Source organism: Ursus americanus, chromosome 17, assembly GCF_024610735.1.
Source record: "Ursus americanus isolate L20-20 chromosome 17, mUrsAme1.1.p, whole genome shotgun sequence".
NCBI lineage: Eukaryota > Metazoa > Chordata > Mammalia > Carnivora > Ursidae > Ursus > Ursus americanus.
This window is the reverse complement of record NC_142143.1, coordinates 15,926,022-15,944,775: the sequence shown is the minus strand read 5'-3', so window position 1 is coordinate 15,944,775 and position 18,754 is coordinate 15,926,022. Positions and strand designations below refer to the sequence as shown.

General features: G+C 49.3%; 1 protein-coding gene across 4 annotated transcripts in view; it reads right to left on the bottom strand.

The window, feature by feature from the left end:
- Positions 1 to 1,492: 1,492 nt before the first annotated feature.
- NUAK1 (NUAK family kinase 1) overlaps positions 1,493 to 18,754 on the bottom strand; it is a 71,348-nt gene continuing 54,086 nt past the window's right edge. For all 4 annotated transcript variants that reach the window (XM_045779469.2, XM_087868786.1, XM_087868788.1 and 1 more), the window contains 3 exons: positions 10,997 to 11,116; positions 8,896 to 9,028; positions 1,493 to 6,100 (listed from right to left, as the gene is read on the bottom strand). In XM_045779469.2, coding sequence (XP_045635425.1) covers positions 4,947 to 6,100; positions 8,896 to 9,028; positions 10,997 to 11,116 — 1,407 coding nt within the window. In that variant the 3' untranslated portion in view covers positions 1,493 to 4,946. The remainder of the gene's footprint in view (positions 6,101 to 8,895; positions 9,029 to 10,996; positions 11,117 to 18,754) is intronic.

Genomic DNA, 18,754 nt, shown 5'->3' with positions numbered 1-18,754 from the left:
ATAGAAATTCTCTCATTCCTTCTTCATCGACCCGTTAAAGTTGGGTAATGATAACAATCCATGTACCCATCAGACAGATGAGAAAACAGAGGCACAGAGACATAAGCAGGTTGCCTCAGTAGCATAAAGCAAGTCCAAATTGGAGTTGAGATTCTTCCCACCACAGCCCAGCCGGAGAGGCACAAGACAGGTCCTAATTCGGCAGGCCACATCATAAACATCCATTCCCCAACCCTCTGGTCATTTTAGCCAAATAAGCTCCGTCAGATTGGGTTGCCAGATAAAATATAGGAGGCCCAGTTAAATTTGAATTTCAGGTAATTAATTTTTTTTTTTTTTTAGTATAAGCATGACCCAAATAGCATGGGACATACTTATATTAAAAAATCATCTATTGCTGGGGTGCCTGGGTGGCACAGCGGTTAAGCGTCTGCCTTGGCTCAGGGCATGATCCCGGCATTATGGGATCGAGCCCCACATCAGGCTCCTCCACTATGAGCCTGCTTCTTCCTCTCCCACTCCCCCTACTTGTGTTCCCTCTCTCGCTGGCTGTCTCTATCTCTGTCGAATAAATAAATAAAATCTTTAAAAAAAAATAGTAAAAAAAAAAAAATCATCCATTGCTTAACTGGATGTCCTGTGGTTTTATCAGTTAAATGTGACAAGCTGTATCAGATGTTCTCCCAGTAGACCAGATAAGGTGTGTAAGTTGCAATTTCTTTGCAATGTCAGACTTTTCTTGCACAGATCCCCAAACACTGCTATTCAGCACAGGGCATGACTCTAACGTTTGATACTAAGGTAGGGTTTGATGTCATTTGCTATAGTGACTGGGATCCAGTCTTACGCTATTATTCATCCTCTTTCTAAGAGCTTCCTGGAGGGTCTGTTCTTGTAAGGAATAATGGTAAAATGGGACTTAGGATGCCATTTTATCACAGGCAGAGCAGTAGCCTTCCCCATTGGGAAAATGGCCCATTGATCTTGGATTCTGAGCAATCAGATTAGCAGTCTGGCTGCCCTGGGAACAGAGGGGGCTGCCGAAGAAGGGACAGGCAGAGGAAGCTGAACCAGAAGAGAGCATGACTGGGTGTTAACCTTTGATGCTGTCTCTAGTCCAATTTGAAGGAACCCAGTCAGGCTTCTCCCCTGTAACCCAGAACTGAGAATATGTAAATTTGGAAGCTGTGGGGTAAACCAAGGTGGGTCATAAAATCAGGGAGAAAGCTAGGCTACAAAAGGAGGAGGAGAAGAAAGTTGGTGTGGAAAGGGGAGCAGAAAAAAGGGCCTGTAGTTCTCTTGGCTCCTCCTTCTCCAGGTCTCGTTCCAGCTGCCCTGCTAGCTGCATTTCCTTTTCTAAAACCTTCCAATAAATTCCCCCTTTGTGCTTAAGCTAGCTTGGGTGGGTTTCTGCTACTCATGCCCATTCTGTCACTTACTTCATTAACTAAGAGGAAAACAACCAAATAAAGAAACAAGGTCCCAGTTTAGTTCAGTTCATTGCAATTTATTTAATTTAAAAATAAAAACAGAAACAAAAAAAACAAAACAAAACCGAAAAAAAATTGAAACGAAAAACAAAAGTCAGTTTCCAATGAAAATACAAACACTTTGGGTAGTTATCCAGCTTTTTCCCCCCTGTAGGCTGTTCTGGGCTCGAATCAATCAAATGAACAAAAACCAATTTTGACTGGAGCCATAAAGCATGTTGCACCAATTAAATTACACCAATATATTATTATAATACCTTTGAAATGCCTTTCAGACCAATAAATTAAAAAAAGACAAATTCAAATAAAAAGTCAACTTTTTATTACCAAAACAAAAAAAAAAAATAGAAATTAAATAAAAGTCACAACACGGATTTAAAAAAAAAAAAATGTGCAGTCAAGTTTCTCTCTCGCTTTTTTTTTTTTTTTTCTTCTAGGAATGATACCATGCCAGTAAATCCCTACAGAATGTTTCCAGTTTGGCAATAAGCAGTCAGTTGATCATTCACATTTGTACTCAAGACAGCAGGCTGGGGCGACACTCCCCTGAATTTCCCCCTGAAAAGTGCTCCCCGTCATCTGAAGAAGCAGCACCTTATAACAGGGATGGAAAGTCAGGGAGCACTTAGCATTTTCATTTCGCCTAGGGTCTGTCTTGAAGCACTTCCTGAAAACTGATCATGCCTTAAAATTTACCTGTAAAAAGAAGTATAATTCTACTCCTTTGGCAGACGTGTAAACTAAGACATGTAAAGGCCCGCAGAGGCCAGGAAAGGACCAGGAGAGCTGACATGGAAACTCCTGCTTGGTCCATCAGGTCATAAAAGTGTCTTTCACTTGTAATTCCATGGAAATGAATCAAGCGTGACTTCCTTGGTTGGGGATTGGCTGGTATGGATGATAGGACTTAATCAGGAAGCAGGGAGCCGCGTGTCAGGGCTTTTCTCTCTATTCCAGGTTTTTCCTTGAAAGGACAGAGTCAACATGGCATGTAGAATCAGAGGATGTTAGCAGGATGTCAGAAGCAGGCAGGGCCTGAGACACGGGCTAATCCACCCCTCCAGCCCTCGTTAAAGGAAAAACTTAGCCCCCAAACACTGCAGGTGCCTCAGGTCACCCGCTAGTTAGCAGCACACCCAGGACTCAACTCAGAACCTCTGCCTCTGAGTGGAGGACTGTCTTTGCCACAATCCACTGTCTGGGTTGATGGACAAAAGAGAACATGCATGTGTGGGGTTTTTTGGGGAGAAGGGGAGACGCAGAATGATTTTCCTTAATAGTGTCATTTTAGAAGGATGGAAAATACTAAACAGACACAATCACTTGGCAAAAGGAAAAAACACATCACCCAGTAGATAGGTGTTATACCGTAGGCATACTGACAGCTACCAACTTGGGCAGCTGCCACGCATGCGGGGCCAGCAGTGTGGCAATACAGGCTGTCCAGAACAGATTTCATAAAATGAGACAAGAAGTGGGGAGCGTGGAGGCTGCAAGATGCCCTCCATGCACCCACACTTCCCACACACACAATTTGCTATCTACAGACTTTTTTTCCCTTTGAACCTATATTGGAGCTCAGGAAGGAGGTGCAATTGAATGAAAGAAAATGGAGAAGCTTCCATAACACACCACTCAGCTCGACCTGAAGGCATGCGTAAGCCACGACCCCAGAGCTGGTGGCAAGGGAAGAAACGGAGCCATTTCCTTAGGAAAAGAGCAGTTTCACTCCAATGGATGTTCTCAGTGCCTTACAGTGAATTCTTTCCCATCTCCTTATGAACTACTGTCTGTTGGTTTTCCCAAAAATATGCCCCCCCCAAGACTAGTCCTCCTTATATATCTTTGTGGCCAGGAGAAGTCCACCATCTTGAAATAAGGCTTTCAATTTGCCCAGGCCAATAGGATCTGAAGTCTTCCCAAATTCCCCAATGAGACCATTCCAAACTCAGTATCTGAAGATGTCCCATTGTGGGACATCTTATCACCTGTAATCTGGGTGTCTAGAAGTTAAATACCTAGTTATATTACTTTTTATGATAAGAGTCCTGCTATACCTCTTCCCTGCCTCCTCCAGAACCATCTGGATGGCTTCTTGGGAAATGTTCCCTCTTCTGTACGCTTCCTCCCAACCCACTCTGCTCTTTCAACACCTTATTCATTTGAATGGGTGGAACTTTCTTTTCCCCCAAAGCCTAGGACTTCAAACCGGCGACAGAATCCCTAGATATGGGGAGAGCACCTTATGCCTACCTTTCTTTTCCTCGTCCAAATATCCCACCTACACACTAACTCCCTAGAAGCCAACTCGCCCGCCTCTGTGGATTCTACACTTGGTGGATAGGGAAACTGTTTGCTATTAGTAAACATGGTAAATGGTCGAGCCAGTTACTCCTTTGGAGACTGTGGACAGCATTGCATCCGATTCGTGCAGGTGAGAACCCAAGAGGCAGCATTCCAGTTAATAATGAGATGTTAAAGAAATCGACAAGTTGCCCCCTTGCTAGTGTAGATCAATTTCCATTCATCTGCACAAAGACCACAGAGGGTCCTGAGCTCCGTTACACACCAGAGTTTTGACCTCTCACACCACCATTCTTTTCCCTGTCCATCCTCGGGGGATTGTGCTGAAGAGCAAGGCAGACATCAGGAAAGAAGTGGGAGAGAGCAAGAAGCCCAAAAACCACCACGGGCCGACTCTTAAGTCCTTAGCGGTGTTCAGGGCATTCTCCCTCTGCCCGAGGCCCTGTCTTCCATTCCAGATAGAGTAGCAAATTAACATAGGCCACACGAGTAGCATGAAAGACAAGCACAGATCCCATAGGACGCCTCAACCTAACACTTTCAGGGTTTAGCCAAGTCAAGGATGGCCACCGTGTGGCAAGAGTGCTACTGCCCCCCTTCCCGGTCCCAAGGCAGTCATTGCTATTCAATCACAGCACTCCTTCCCATGTGCCTAGGCTACTCACACCAGCACACCCAGCAGCCACTACCAATCGATCACCGATTCAAAGTTCAGGTGGCTGAAATCTACCTGAAGAGGGAGGAAGCGAGGTCTGAGCTCACCCAAGGCAGATGGCCCCAGTCTCTCTTGCCCCTCCTCCAGGAGCCTTTGGACGACTTTAGGGATATGTTCCCTCTCCCATATGCTTCCTCCCCACCCTCTTAGTGCTGGCCAACACCACCTCCCCTGGACAGCTGGTCCTCTAGGAGGTGCCACAAAGTAAATGCCAATTAGGACCCAAATTCTGACTGGCAGTTGGCAGAACTGGCAGAGAGCCCACTTCTCCCTTTTAGGTGCTGGCTCAAGGCTGCAGACTGGGCCAACCAAGATGGCACCAATCCTTTTTCAGTCTATTGTCACAGCCAGCAAAGAGGTAATCAGCTCCCTAGCACAAGTCATTGCTCCCACGCTCCCCCGCACCCACCCCCAAGCCAGCCCCGCACCCTGGGGAGCTAGTTCAGCTTGTTGCAGATCTCCAGCGCTTTCTTGTAGACCTGAGTCACATCGTCCATGTCCATGAGGAGGGAGAAGCTGCTGTCTCCCAGCCGGTTCCGGTACCGCTTCAGGTACTGGGGTCGGGGCCGGTTCTGGAGCCCCTCAAAGTCCTGGATCTGGAGGAAGTTTTCAGCAGAGACACAGCTGCGGATGCGCTGGCGGGCAGGGCGGTTCTCCTGCAAATCCAGCAAGTCGAAGGAGTCGCTGGACAGGACGCTGTCATCACTGATGACGCTGGAGGGCCGGCTGTAGCTCCGGGACAGGCCCTCGGCGGGGACGCCGGGCTCCAGCAAGGATTCCAGTGTGGGCGTTTCAGGGCTGACGAGGGCCGGGTCCGTGGTCCCCGCGGAGTACTTGCTGCTGTGTTTCAAGATGCCCTTCCTGCGGCAGGAGAGGCCGTGGGACGTCCCCCTGGCGGGGTCCGGGGGGCTGGGGGAAGGGAGGCCGCTGCCCAGCCCGTCGTTACTGTCCAACAGCTCCGAAGACTCACTGCGCTCCGGGGACGAGTAGTAACCCGACTCTCTCTGCTGCGTCTTCTTCAAGATGCCCTTCTTGGGCATCGTGGCCGACTGCTTGGGGCTGAGCTTGCCCGGCGCCTCCGCCTCGGGGGAGCTCGGCAGCGGCACGGCGGTCCGGCACAAGTCGGGCTCCACCTTGAAAGCAGCGGGTAAGGCGGGGCTCACGACGCCTTCGATGAAGCCGGTGCTGTGGGAGCGATGTTCGCTGTTGCTCCGCTTCTTCAAGATCCCTTTGGGCCTCTTGGAACTCAGCTTGGATGGGCTCTCGGGTACCGAGTCCTGGCCGGACTGCGCAAAATCGTTCTCTTTCTTGGACTTTTTCAGGGACCGCTGCCGCTCCAGCATGACCTCGGAGGCCCCGGGCTTGGCCAGGCCCTTGATTTTGGCTTCAGCCTCAGCCTGCAGCCCCGTGGAGCGGTGGTGCCAGTCGATGATGCGAGCCAAGAGCGGCGACTCGGAGTTGTGGAGCGCGTCGCAGTCACAGACGCTGCTCTTGTAGCCCCAGTTCACCCACCAGTGGTTGGCGATGTCCTCGATGGTGGCCCGGCGATCGGGGTTCACCATCAGCATCCACCGAATGAGTCCTCGGGCGTCTGTGGCACAAGAGAAAAAGAAGGATGCATCACATGGAAGCCTTTGGCCTTGACGGGGCTGACGCTGCAGGGGTAAGGGGACGTGCTCACTCCGGCAGGAGACCCGGTCCTGCCACACCAGGGAGCAGGAGCCGAAGTCTTCCAGACAGTACACGGGAAAGCATCATCAGGACACAGAACCACAGCCCAGTGCACCGTCACACCCTGGCATGTTTTTCCATAGAAGCAAAGGGATGTCCTAGAACTACTGAGCTCTCCATCAGCTCAGATCTTCATTAAATGGGGAAGGCCAGGCAACTGGATTCCAGCCCCAACCCCAAGCAGGGCCCCACCATTCCTTCGGTGGATATCATTTTACCAAAAGGGAAAACACGGGGAGATGACCCCGGCTTTTCTGTAGTCACCCAAGGTGGGCTTGTAAAAACACGCAGTGCTCAAGGTCACCGGGAAAGTGTGTCGGCATGAAAAGGACATCTCAGGCTGAAATGGTGAGAAAGAGGCTCCTTATCATAGAGGGAAAGAGAGAGGACGGCACACGTGGGAAGTGAAGGGGCCATCCCCAAGGCTGGCCTGACCCCAGGCCTTCACCAGGTCCTGAGACTCATGCCCAGTGAGCTCACCTCCTCTCCCTCTCTGACACAAGCCGTGGCCCACCGAGCTGTCAGCTCACAGAACCCACCGAGATCTGCTGTCTGCTTACGGCCTGGCTGAGACATTCCATGTGCAAATTTCTGCTGCCAGAGAATTAGGGGAAAGCCCCTAAGGGATGTTGACGAGGCCACAGGAACCAACTGACTCTCACAGCTTATAAACTGACTTTTAAGATCAAACTGTGCTCCACCAACGGGAGGTGAATTATATCCTGGGGAGGCACCGCCTCCCCCTCAGCCACTTATGTGGGCTAATGAGTAGCTGGCAGGGGTCAGGCAATGAGATCAGGGGTGAGCTGCTCCCCCGAAAAGTGACAGGATGTTCCTTCAGTCATTCAGTAAATATTTTGTAAATTCCTGCAATGTGCCAGGAGCTGTGTTGGTACAGGTTGGGTCACCTGAAAATTCTCAAAAAAAACCCAAAAAACAAAACAAAAACAAAAAACAAAAAAAAACCCAGGCTGGCCTATTGAAAAAAATGAAATGAAATGAAATGAAATGAAATGAAATGAAATGAAATGAAATAAACAAGTAAATATATATATATATATGCATATGTATTCATTATTCACAGATTCTGTATTATAAATTCTCCTGCTCACTAAAACGTATTTATAGCCCCAAAATCAATACCCGGGCACTCTCCCTGTCATTTGTGTCCATTCGCAAAATGGCAAAAAAGTTGAGTCACCCCAGCGTGTACGTATGTTCCCAGCTAAGGTCGAAGGAGGCGACACTGCCCTGCCTCATTTCCACTCTCGTACTGTAAACACGTGTACTTTTCACAGCCTGTATCGTCCATGTCTTCCACATCACCACTTGCTCGTTGGTGATTTCACTGTGTAAAATGGCCCGAAGTGCTAACTGCGGTTCCAGAGTCTGAGAAGCCCGTGATGCGCCTTGTGGAGGAAATGTGTGTTCAGTGGGCTTTGCTCAGTATGAGTCATAGTGCTGCTGGCTGTGAGTCTGATGTGAATGAGTCAACAAGATATTTTAAATGAGGTGTCTCTGGACAGAACTATACATAAAACAAGGTTATATATTGATCAGTTGACACCAATACTGTGACCAGAGCTCGAGCCCCATATTTGCCCTAGGAGCAGGGCTGCCTCAGTATTCACTCTCCCCGTGCTCACAGCAACTCTGTGGAATGTAACTACCGCCAAGGATGGGAAATCAGCTGTGCGTGTGCGCGTGGGCAGCGGGCCTATACACGAAGGTCTGTGTTAACAACTTTCCAAAGATGGCCACCTGGACACACACTTTCCATCCACACATCACACTCTCCTAGCAAGAATGGAGCTTATTATGATCTTGGTTGCTTTGACCCATAAAGCGTGGCAGAAGTGACATGATCTGCCTGCCCAGCACAGAAGGCCTGGAAGCTTCTTCTTCCTCCACCTGAGAGCCCTGAGCTTCCACGGAAGAAATCCAGGATTCCTCCTAGAAAGAGGGGCCCTGGAGAGGCACCTCATGGAGAGGGAGCCCACGTGAACGAGCCCTGAGCAGCTGTCCCCCAGGCAGACCCAGCCCAGCTGCCATCTGAAGGCCACTGGAGGAGAAGCCCAAGCAAGGCCAGAAGAACTCTAGCCAACCCAGGGAATGGAGACATATGGTACCTAGTTGTTGTTTCAACCACCAAATTGGTTCAGGGCGGTGGGGGAGGGGGGAATAGAGTTGTTCTAGCAATAAATAATGCAACAGGGCCCATGGGCGGTGCCCCTGGCTGGAGGCACAGTGGTGAAAAAGAGCAGTTGCCACCCTTGTGGCCCTGAGTCTAGTGAAAGTGGTTTATATGACCACAGGACTAGAAAGGACTTCATGGGATATCTCTTCCAAAATGTTAATTTATAGTGGAGAAACTAAATCCACATGGTAAGGGTCTCGTCCAGGTTCACACAGCAAGCACACAGGACTCCTAGCTTGCCGGGTGTAGAGGACATTTGTTCAAGAAAGTCCATTCGGGAAGGTGTGGGCAAAGCAGCCTAGCAAACCAGCTTTGCCAGAAGGCAAAAACCTGGAGAGAAAAAGAAGAGGAAAAGCAGGCGACTCCTTACAGATGTTAAAACAGAAGCAAGAAAGTGTGAGCTACAGCAGGTAAGCCAACCACTCCCGCTTAGCCTCTGACCCTCTGAGGGCACACACCTGACGGCTGCGTGGGCTCCCGGTACTCTCCGCTGCTGATCTGCCGAATGAGGTTTTTGTGGTCGAAACCATCGAAGGGCATCGTTCCATAAACGAGAGTGTAAAGCAACACGCCCAGGGCCCAGCTGTCCACCTGGAGCGGAGAGACAGGACATACAAGAGCTCAGAAGCAGGTTCCGGGATGCATCACAGCGTGTGAGCAGCCACCCCCAACGACCCCAGGAACAGAATTCAGCACCTGGCAGATGGGTTCCCAGCTCAGCCTGACAACTGCTATGCAGGGTGGCCGTGGGCTGCTGCAGAGCCTGACCTGCCGTCTCAGACACCAAGAGTCCCAAACTGTATAAGGACTTTCTTAAAAGATTATCTCCCTGGATCCTCAGTACGATGTTATGAAACAGGGAGGCCTGGATTCTTTTCAACCCCATTTGACAGATGGGAATACTGAGGCCCAAGAAAGCTAAATGATTTCTCCAGAGCTCCTCTCTGCCTCCAGGATGGGTGCCACACTGGGGCACGGGGCTGTTCACTCCGAATCCAGGTGTCAGCGCCTTCCTGCACCTTCTTCCAATGGATCGGGGGCTGCCAATTCAAATGCTTACAAGAGCCAGGCATGCAACCAAGATGAACAAAGCAAGAGAGAATGTGGGGTACAATGTGGGAGTGCGCGGATCACCTGACGTATCAGGCAGCCTCCCCTTGGCTAAGTGCTACCACATAGGAACGTAGGCCCAGCACGGCCAAATCCTTTCGGGAAGTCAGAAACCAGACTTTTCTGTGAAATCTCCCAATTATTGAATGTTTAGTTCATTTTCTTTTAGAAAGACTAATGTGGCCAGATAAAGCAAGCTTGCTAGCCAGATCACAGGCTGTCAGCTTAGAACCTCGGAGAGAGGTCATCAAAGATCAAAGAAACATTCATTGCCTACGATAAATGGACAGTGTCAGGTTTCTAGAGTTTTGTAAATTGAATCCAATGTTCCTCCCTTACATTCTTATTTTAGAAAGAACTTCTCCTCACTGCAATTGGTAAGAGGCCCTTGGCATCCTTCTCTTCACCCTCCAGCCCTATCTTCAAAAACTCTCCAACAGATAAATATTTGGAGGGAAACATTTCAACTCACTGAGCAGCTGCTATTTAAAGGATAAAGAGTGGATGAATCCTTGTAAAGAGAATAATCACTCGCAATCACCCATTTTCAAAATAGCATTTTCACATACACATCTCTTACGGTGGCCCTGAGAGCTTTAGGCTTATAAAGAAATGCGTTTCTCTTGCATTAGAAGGTGTGACTCAAATTGTATTTCCTTAGTGGAGGCTGGGTGGCTCTGTCAGTTGAGCGTCCGCCTCTTGGTTTTGGCTCAGGTCATGATCACATGGGTCGTGGGATCAAGTCCTGCGTCAGACTCTGCCCTCAGCGTGGAGTCTGCTTGGGATTCTCTCTCTCCTTCCCCCTCTGCCCCCACACTCATGCTCTCTCTCTCTCAAATAAATGAAAAAGCTTTTTTAAAAAAACTATTTCCTTAATCAAGGAGACATGCTGTCAAAGATATATGCAAAAAGATATTCATTGCAGAGTCAGGGTTTTTTTCCTTGTTTTTTTTGGTTTGTTCTAACAGGGAAAAACTGAAAACAATCTGTCTAAATCTAGGGAAATGATGAAATTATGGTATATTCATACAATAACATTATATCGTCCTCAGAAACCACATTTTTAGTAATAACAAATTCAAAAAAGGCACAATATAATTTTAAGTCAATAAAAGGCCATATATACATATGTATACATGTATATATAATGATTGCCACTATTTTTTGAAATGCAGAGATCGACACTGGAAAAAAAAGTCTAAAAGAAAAGTCACAAAAATAGTAAGTGGTTATCTCTTGTGGGGGAAACTGCAGGTAACTTTATTTTCTAGATTGTTCAAATCTTCTCCCAAGTGTCTACATCGTGGCTTTTATTATCATATAAGGAAAAGCTTTCTCCGCTTGCTTGCTTTTTTGTTTGTTTGAAGTATTTCTTATATCCAGTGTCTGCCTTCCCTCCTCCCTATCCTCCCCCACCCCCACCCCTATACACCCCAACAACTTACTCACCTCCGGCCCGCGGTAGGGCCTCCCATTGACGATCTCAGGAGAAGCGTAGAGTGGGCTCCCGCAAAAGGTTTGCAAGAACTTGTCCTTCTGGTACAGGTTGGAAAGCCCGAAGTCAGCAATCTGCAAAGGGAAGCAAGACGCAGAGAGGCCGGTTAGCGTTCCAGGGGGTGCCTACATTGGATCCTCTGAGCACTTAGGGCACCTGGGTCGGTCTGCCGGCTGGGTCACCATTTTTTCTCTAGTCTTTGGTCTTCTTAAAAGAACCAGTCCACCCACAGGGCCGGGCCAGTGACCCCCCAGCTGCAGTCCTTGGCATCCAAGACAGATTCTGCTGTATCTGCACACTACACGTTGTCTTACTTACTCAAAACCACTCCCTGCATGGACTTGACCTTCGCTTCGGTTTAGACCCGCTCCGAGAAATATCCCCAGAATCATGGGCTTGACGTTTCCGACGCACGGGACGGTACACAACTCTTAATCTGGGAATTGTCCCTCCGTAACCCACCTAAAATCACATTGCACCCACAGTGACTTTGGAAAAGTCACACTTTGGAAAACCGTGACCAGGGCCACTGATACCACCCCTTTCTCATCCACCCCCACTCTACCCAGAACTCTGTTTTGCCAACATTGTGACCCCAGGTGAAATCTCGGACCCCAGAGTCCTAGATTTTCAGCCCAAACTCTGCCACCAGTCATCTCTGTGACATGGAACAGATCCCTGAGCTACTCTGAGCCTCAGTTTACCACCAGAAAATGGGAACCCAGGATCTTTTTCTGTTCTGGATCACAGGATTAGTGTGAGAAAAAAACAATCAGTCGATCAATCAACCAAGAAAAGACCATGAATGTAAACCTTTAAGTCTTCAAATTCCATACGATGTTCCCCCTAGCCCTGCTTCTCTGGTACTGCCACCCCTTGGAATCACTCTCTTCTGTCCCGGTTTCTCGAAGCCTTTTATTCGTTATCCTTTGTGGTAGCACTCTTCCCTGTGTGAGCGTGGGCGTGCATGCATGTGTGCATTAGTACATATAATCACATGGAGACACATGACATCTATACGTATAATGTTATGTACGTACATATACACACATGTACCACATATAAATATATACGAATAATAAATTCTCCTTGCCTATTAGACTCTGAGTCCCCTGAGGCAGGTGGCATATTCCATACGGTCCCCCAACTTTGTGTCATCCACTGCTTGGCACCTGCCCCCACCCAAGAAATACCTGTCACTCGAATAGGCAAAATACTTTGAAAAACACAAGACAAGTAATAGAATATGCAGAAGAAGAAAGAGAGACTCGGTCACCTCTTAAGGAACAACCTCCAATTATCAGGCACTGTTCTGAGCACTTCCCCCTCTCTAATCTGAGCCCATGTGCTCAATACCGTGAATATACTTCACGCCGCTGAACGGTACAGCTAACCATGGTTAAAACGGCAGATTTCATGTTCTGGCTAATTTGCGCAATGTTTCAAGCAGATCGGGGAAGTGGGGTGTAGGGAGATGTGGTGAGGCCTCTCAGGAGAGCTGACGAGTGGGCAGCGTGAAGCCGAGCCTCCAAAGCCCACTGCAGCCGTCCGAGGTGAGTCACCACGGGCTCCTGCCATTCTCCAAGCGGATTTCCACTGGAGGCTTAGAAATAGCCTGACCGATTCACATGCCCAGAGAGCAGCCCAGCCCCGATGGTGAGGCTCTGTTTTGAATGCAGCCCCAGAATAAGCCTATTTTCTAAAAGTCGCCCCTGAATGAATGAATGGAATGCCATTGAAAGCAGCTGGTGTATAACCGCCCTCAGAAAACGCATTCTCTGGGCTCAGATTGCATTTAATTGCCCTGAATTCCACTTTCTTATCAAGGCCTCTGATTTGCTTGCAGGAAGTTGGTTGGAAGCTTATGAAGTGTGCCCCGTCCATCAGAAAAGGAACGGAATGGCCGCAGCCCAGGAGCACGTCCCAGGGCTTTGTCCTCGGCAAGCACGGCCCAGGCGAGGCCCCAACATAGTGCAGTGGGGGAGGCAGGGGGAGAGATCCCCTTCCCACCCCGCGATGTCCGAGGCATCCAAATACACGCACCCCGGAGGGGTACCCAGCACCGCGGCGTGTGAATGCCTGCACGCACACACTCACACCGGAGTGCTCCCAGGCCGGGCGCCCTTGCTCTCTCTGCAGCCGTCCTGAGAAGCGTGTTTATGTTAGGGCCCACTCCCATCCCCACAGACCGATGTTTATCAGCCTTTCCCAGTAAAACTATCATTGCCGCTGACAGAAGATTAATAGAAATGTAGATTAGCCTGCGTTCTTGGCACCTCAACGGAAAAGAAAAATTAATCAACACACACACACACACACACAGACAGAGTTCTCAAACCTTGAACCACCTAAACGGGGCTACAGCTCTCAGGTTTCACGCCCGATGGAGTGTCTGTCGACTAGAAGAGTGGAAATGGCCACTGGTTATAAAACTTCTCCCAGCCTCAATTTCTCAGCCGTAAAGTGGAGGTAAGAACAGCACTGACCTCCACAGTGTTGTAGTGAGAATTAAACAATGAAAATTATGCACAACGCTTAGAACACTCACTGGCACAGAGTCGGGCCTCGAAAAATCTTTGCTTCCCACCATTAAATTCGTTAATAGTAGCTTTATCAACCTCACGATACTCAAAACAACACCGGCTTTTCCATTTCAGGTAATTATTTTAAGACTTCTTTCTCAAATAAATATACTTTATAGAAGGGAACGGAACTAAATAAAAAGATTAAGTAAAAGCGCAGGAGATTCGAGGAAAAGGCAAAAGCCAAGAAGACAGTGAAAGAAAAGAAATTTGGGAAATTTGAAAACGCTGAAATTTGGGAAACAGTGATTTTAAGCATAACGAAACAAAAGTAACTGAATGAAAGTCCTACTTTGCTGACACATGGGTAACCTCTGGAGAAAGGTAACTACTCTGCGTTTTTGCTGGTCATGGGACTGTCCCCCTGCCCTGTATGGGCTCCAAACCATGTCCCCAGACTGGGCTGATACCCCAGGCAGCCTGGGCTCTGGAGAGGGATCTGAGAAGCCAACACCCAGGTCCTTAATTTTTGGAGTTTTTGTTATTACCAAGCCGTCTAGAGGTGTGCACTGCTGGATAAAAATCAGAGTTAGAAAGATAAAGTAGGGGCACCTGGGTAGCTTAGTCGTTAAGCATCTGCCTTCGGCTCAGGGCGTGATCCCAGGGTCCTGGGATTGAGCCCCCCATCGGGCTCCCTGCTCCGCTGGGAGCCTGCTTCTTCCTCTCCCACTCCCCCTGCTTGTGCTCCCTCTCTCACTGGCTCGCTCTCTCTCTCTGTCAAATATATAAATAAAATCTTTAAAAAAAAAAAAGAAAGAAAAAAAAGATAAAGAAGGAAGTAATTATTCACATTTCCAAACTATTAGCCTCACTACAACATGGGTGCACCATGGAGACACCAAGCTAAGTGGAGCGAGCCAGACACGGAAGGATAAATGTTCCATGGGTCTGCTTCTACAAGGTACCTAAAGGGGAGTTAACCTCAGATCTCTGTGAATAATCACTGTGAGCTCACCAGATGAAAAAGAAAGTATCCGGTTGCTGGTGGGTAAACGCTGGGGGAAAATACTGATGAGGTTGAGAACATAAGCGACGGGCTTTTGGTCTTTTGCAATGTCTGAGAGGAAGTACAGTGGATGGACAGATCAGAAGAACCCGGGGCTGGCCTTGGACTTGGCCCTACTGGGTGATGGGCAGGTCCTGCCAAGTCACTCGGTCTCCTCATCTGCAAAGTGGGAATAAGCATAGAACCCAACTCAGGATGCTGTGTGGGGACCGAAGAACAGACATGAAAAGCCCTTGGAACAGTTCCCGTACCAGCTGACTCTAGATGACAGCAGTTGCGACACGGCTGGTGGTTTGATCTGCTTAACAATTGTTTGCTAAGAGCCAGGGCCCACCCCAGAGCCCAGAGAAATTATCGTCACTCACTTCTGGAATAGGCCTGCCCAGAGTGAGAGGCTGCACTGCACGATGGGAGAAGGAAAGGATGCAGGGCTTGAGGGTTTGTGTTCAAATCCCAGACCGACCTCTTACCAGCTCTGAACTTAGGCAGTTAACTAATCCTTCTCTGCTCCACTGAGGTCCGTGGACCAGCGGCTTCAGCACCAGCTGGGAAATGGCACTAAGCTCTTAACTGAGGGCATCTCCAAGAAGCAGTCTCTCAGGGGACCCTAATGAGCCACCTGTCATGACTCACCACACATTCGACTCGGGCATCCCTACATGGGGGCTCTGGCCACCTGCCACCTGCCACCTGCCACCGGCCACCATCAGCACTTGGAGAGGCCCTCCCGGGAACAACTGTCTGCAAGCTGCCCACAGACACGGTAAGGCAGCCTGAAGCAAGGACCCACAATGGGCGCTTGTGTGATGCTCTCTGAGATTTGGGGCAAATCTGGGGGGTAGCGGTAGAGGGTAGACTTTATCAGGTGCCTGGTCCTTAGAGTCGAATGGCCTTAGGTTTGCAGCCAGCCCCTTTGCTAATATTAGCTGCAGGAACCTCCTCACCCGTAAAATGGGGGATAATCAGACCCACCCTGGTGGAGACACTCTGAGATCCAAATGAGATAAGGCACGTAGAAGGTCTGGCACAGGACTCCGGCTTCCAGCAGAGGCTCAGTAAAGGTTACTTTCCTTTTCCAGCATCCATGCCTGGTTCCTGTGCTTGCTGCTCCTTCCCTGTAGAAGGCTGTCAGCACATTTCTTTCTATCAAACTCCTACCCAGCCTTCAAAACCCAGTTCAAACACCACTGCCTCAGCAAAGGCTTTTTGGTCCGTTTACATTTAACAGACCCACCACTGCCTGCTCAGTGCTTCCAGAACACATTACACAGGGCACTATGAGGCACATAGCAGGGCCATCCGACCCTGCCAAGAAAGGAGGATCAGGAAAGGCTTCCTGGAAGAAGAGGCATTCAAGCTGAGACTGAAAGGAGGGGCAGGCAAAGACCAGCGGGAAGAGCGTACTAAGCACAGGATCCATGTGTGCAAAAGCCAGGAAGCCAGAGAGAGCTCAGCGGACTTGAGGAGTGTGAGTCCTACACAAGTTGCTCTCTCTGACCACCCTAGCTAAAACAGCCCCCGCCAGCCTCCACCCTCACTCTGCATGGATTCTCTCCGCTGACAATTAGTTCTGTATTTATTTGTCTGCTGCTTGCGTCCCCAACTGGAATTCTAAGTCCACTATAGGGCAAGTACCTTGTCTTCCTCACTCACCTCACCTCTGTATCCTTCTCCTGGCTGAACAACTGTGAGATTCCGAGCTCCAAGACAAGGACCTGGCTGTCTGGTTCACCGTTAAATGCCAGCATCCGGCACAGGGCCAGGTGCATGGTAGGAACTTAGTAAGTGTCTATGGTCGAGTATCTACTGCCCCCAGGAGATTCCCAGCTTGCTGACCGCGTAAGTGCAGGAATAGATGAGTGGATGCAGGCATGTGTGGATACACACGTGTACACAAACACATGCATAACGGGATGAATGAACAAACAAACCGAGGGACTAATTAATGCACGAATGCAGAGTTCTCACACGCATATAATCAAAGCCCAGGGGCCATATCCCGAGCTGCCCCATTTGGCCTTGTTAAGCCTCCGAGATTTCTAGCTCATCTTAGCCCTGGCCATTCAAAGCTTCTTTTCTTGTCCGCAGCCGCCGTGATTCCATTGTCATCAGGGGCAACAGGCCATTTCCCCTCTGCCCCTCTCCTCTGAGCCCTGGGAGCTCACCAAATTCCCAGCCCTCTTTGAGGAGGCGAGCTGACCCCAGTGCTTGGACCTCTTCTTATTGTAAGACATTTTTACAGGACCCTTCTATGGGAATTGTCGGCATTCCATTCTCCCAGAGAGTGGGATGTGAATCTGGCCCATTTTTATTAATTGCAAATTACTGCTATGCTGGGTGTCTATTTTAGTAGACATAAGGCTTTAGCAGGCTTCTCTGGAGCACGGAATGCAACCCAAAGAAGCACATTGCTCTCATTCTTTCTGCCAACAGACTATGTGAATATTTTTAGAAGCCACACCCTCTCGCACTAGCCAGATAAATAATTTCCAATGCCAGATGTGCTCTTTGCAAATCAACATCAGGCAGAGAGGAGGGGAGGAACGAGCTACATGGCTCACACCAAACGACAGCAACATGTGACAAGTTTAAACCAGTAGCATTTTTACAGGCCCCCCACCCTTGGAATAAAGAAGATGGAACCGCAGCTAGAGAGGCACCAGAAGGGGCTCCAAGAGGGACCTGGCTGCTCATATCCCATTGGCTTTCCCTCCCCACCCCCCACCCCCCCAAGGGCCAGACGCTGATGCCTCGGGCTCTCCTGAACATGGAGGCCGACGTGTGGCCATGTGTCCGCTGCCTTTGCCACCGGTGTCCTTTCTAAATATGTTTCCAGCAAAATGCTGAGTCAGGAAGAGCCGGGCAGATACAGCCGGAAGACAAATCCACACCAGCTGAAACGCATTTTTAAAAAAATCTTGGAAGTGCATGAGAGATGATGAAAGATAATTTGCCCAGGAGTCAAACATGGGAGTTCTCCTCCTGGCTGTCATCCCTTCACCCCAAACCCAAACAACTGAAGGGTACCTACTGAGTGGCGAGCGCTGGGCCACACTCCGAGGAAACAGAGACACAGGAGCCCACAGTGATTCCCTGCATGTGACCTTGGGCCTGTCACCTAGACCTACGGGGCCTTCCTCATTCAAACAAAAGGCCTGGAAAACGACCCTCAACGTTCTTCAAGCGCTAAGATTCTCAGATCCCAGCAGCATCCCTTGAACAAGCAGAAGGGAGAATTAGTGCCAGGGAATGGGAAGGTCTGGTTTCCGCGTGTGTGTACGCACGTGTGCGTGTTTTACCCTGGGAAATGCCAGGAGCAGAGATTAAGGAAAAGACAAGGAGAAAAAAAAAAGCATGACCCAAAGTTCGATTTTTATAATGTGTCTGCTATTTACCTATACGATGGACAGGGAGCGCAGAGGGAAGGACTGGGTCCTGGGAGCTGGGAGTCCCAACACCACTGCCCCATTGGTCATGCCCCTGTGCCATTTCCCGGGGCTCCTGCCCCATTGTTCCCAGCACAATTGCTTTCAGAATTCTAACTATTCTTCTCCTCCATTGGGAAATTCTATGACTCCATAGGAAGCTATGTGCCTTATCACTGCTGGGACTACATCATGGGACCCAGAGGTCACACTGTCCCACAGAACCCAATCCCCCAGCCAGAGGCTCACATTCCAGGCCTTGTAAAGACTGCTTGTCGTTGGGAGAGCTCTGGGGGCAGGTGGCAGGAAGAATCTGCAGACAAAGTTACCAGGGTGGATGACACGAACCCTTAGAAATGTGCCCCTCAGACCAGAACCCACCACTCCCGAGGACCCAGGCACCTTCAGGGCAGCTGGCCAGTGTCCTCTCCGGTGACCAACTATTGGCGAAGGTGCCTTGGATACTGAGAGTTGAGTGCTAAGTGCCCTGTGTATTGTCTAAAACCCTCACATTTGCCCTTGACTCCCAGGCGCCCCAGGCACAGAGCACGGCACACATTAAGTGCTCAGGAAATACTCACTGAGAAAATGAACAAATAGACAGCCAGCCCCAGAGGCAGGACTGGCGTCCCTACTGGACACACCAGAAAACGGAGTGTTAGGGGAGTCACTTCTCCAAAACACGGCCATTAGTCAGGG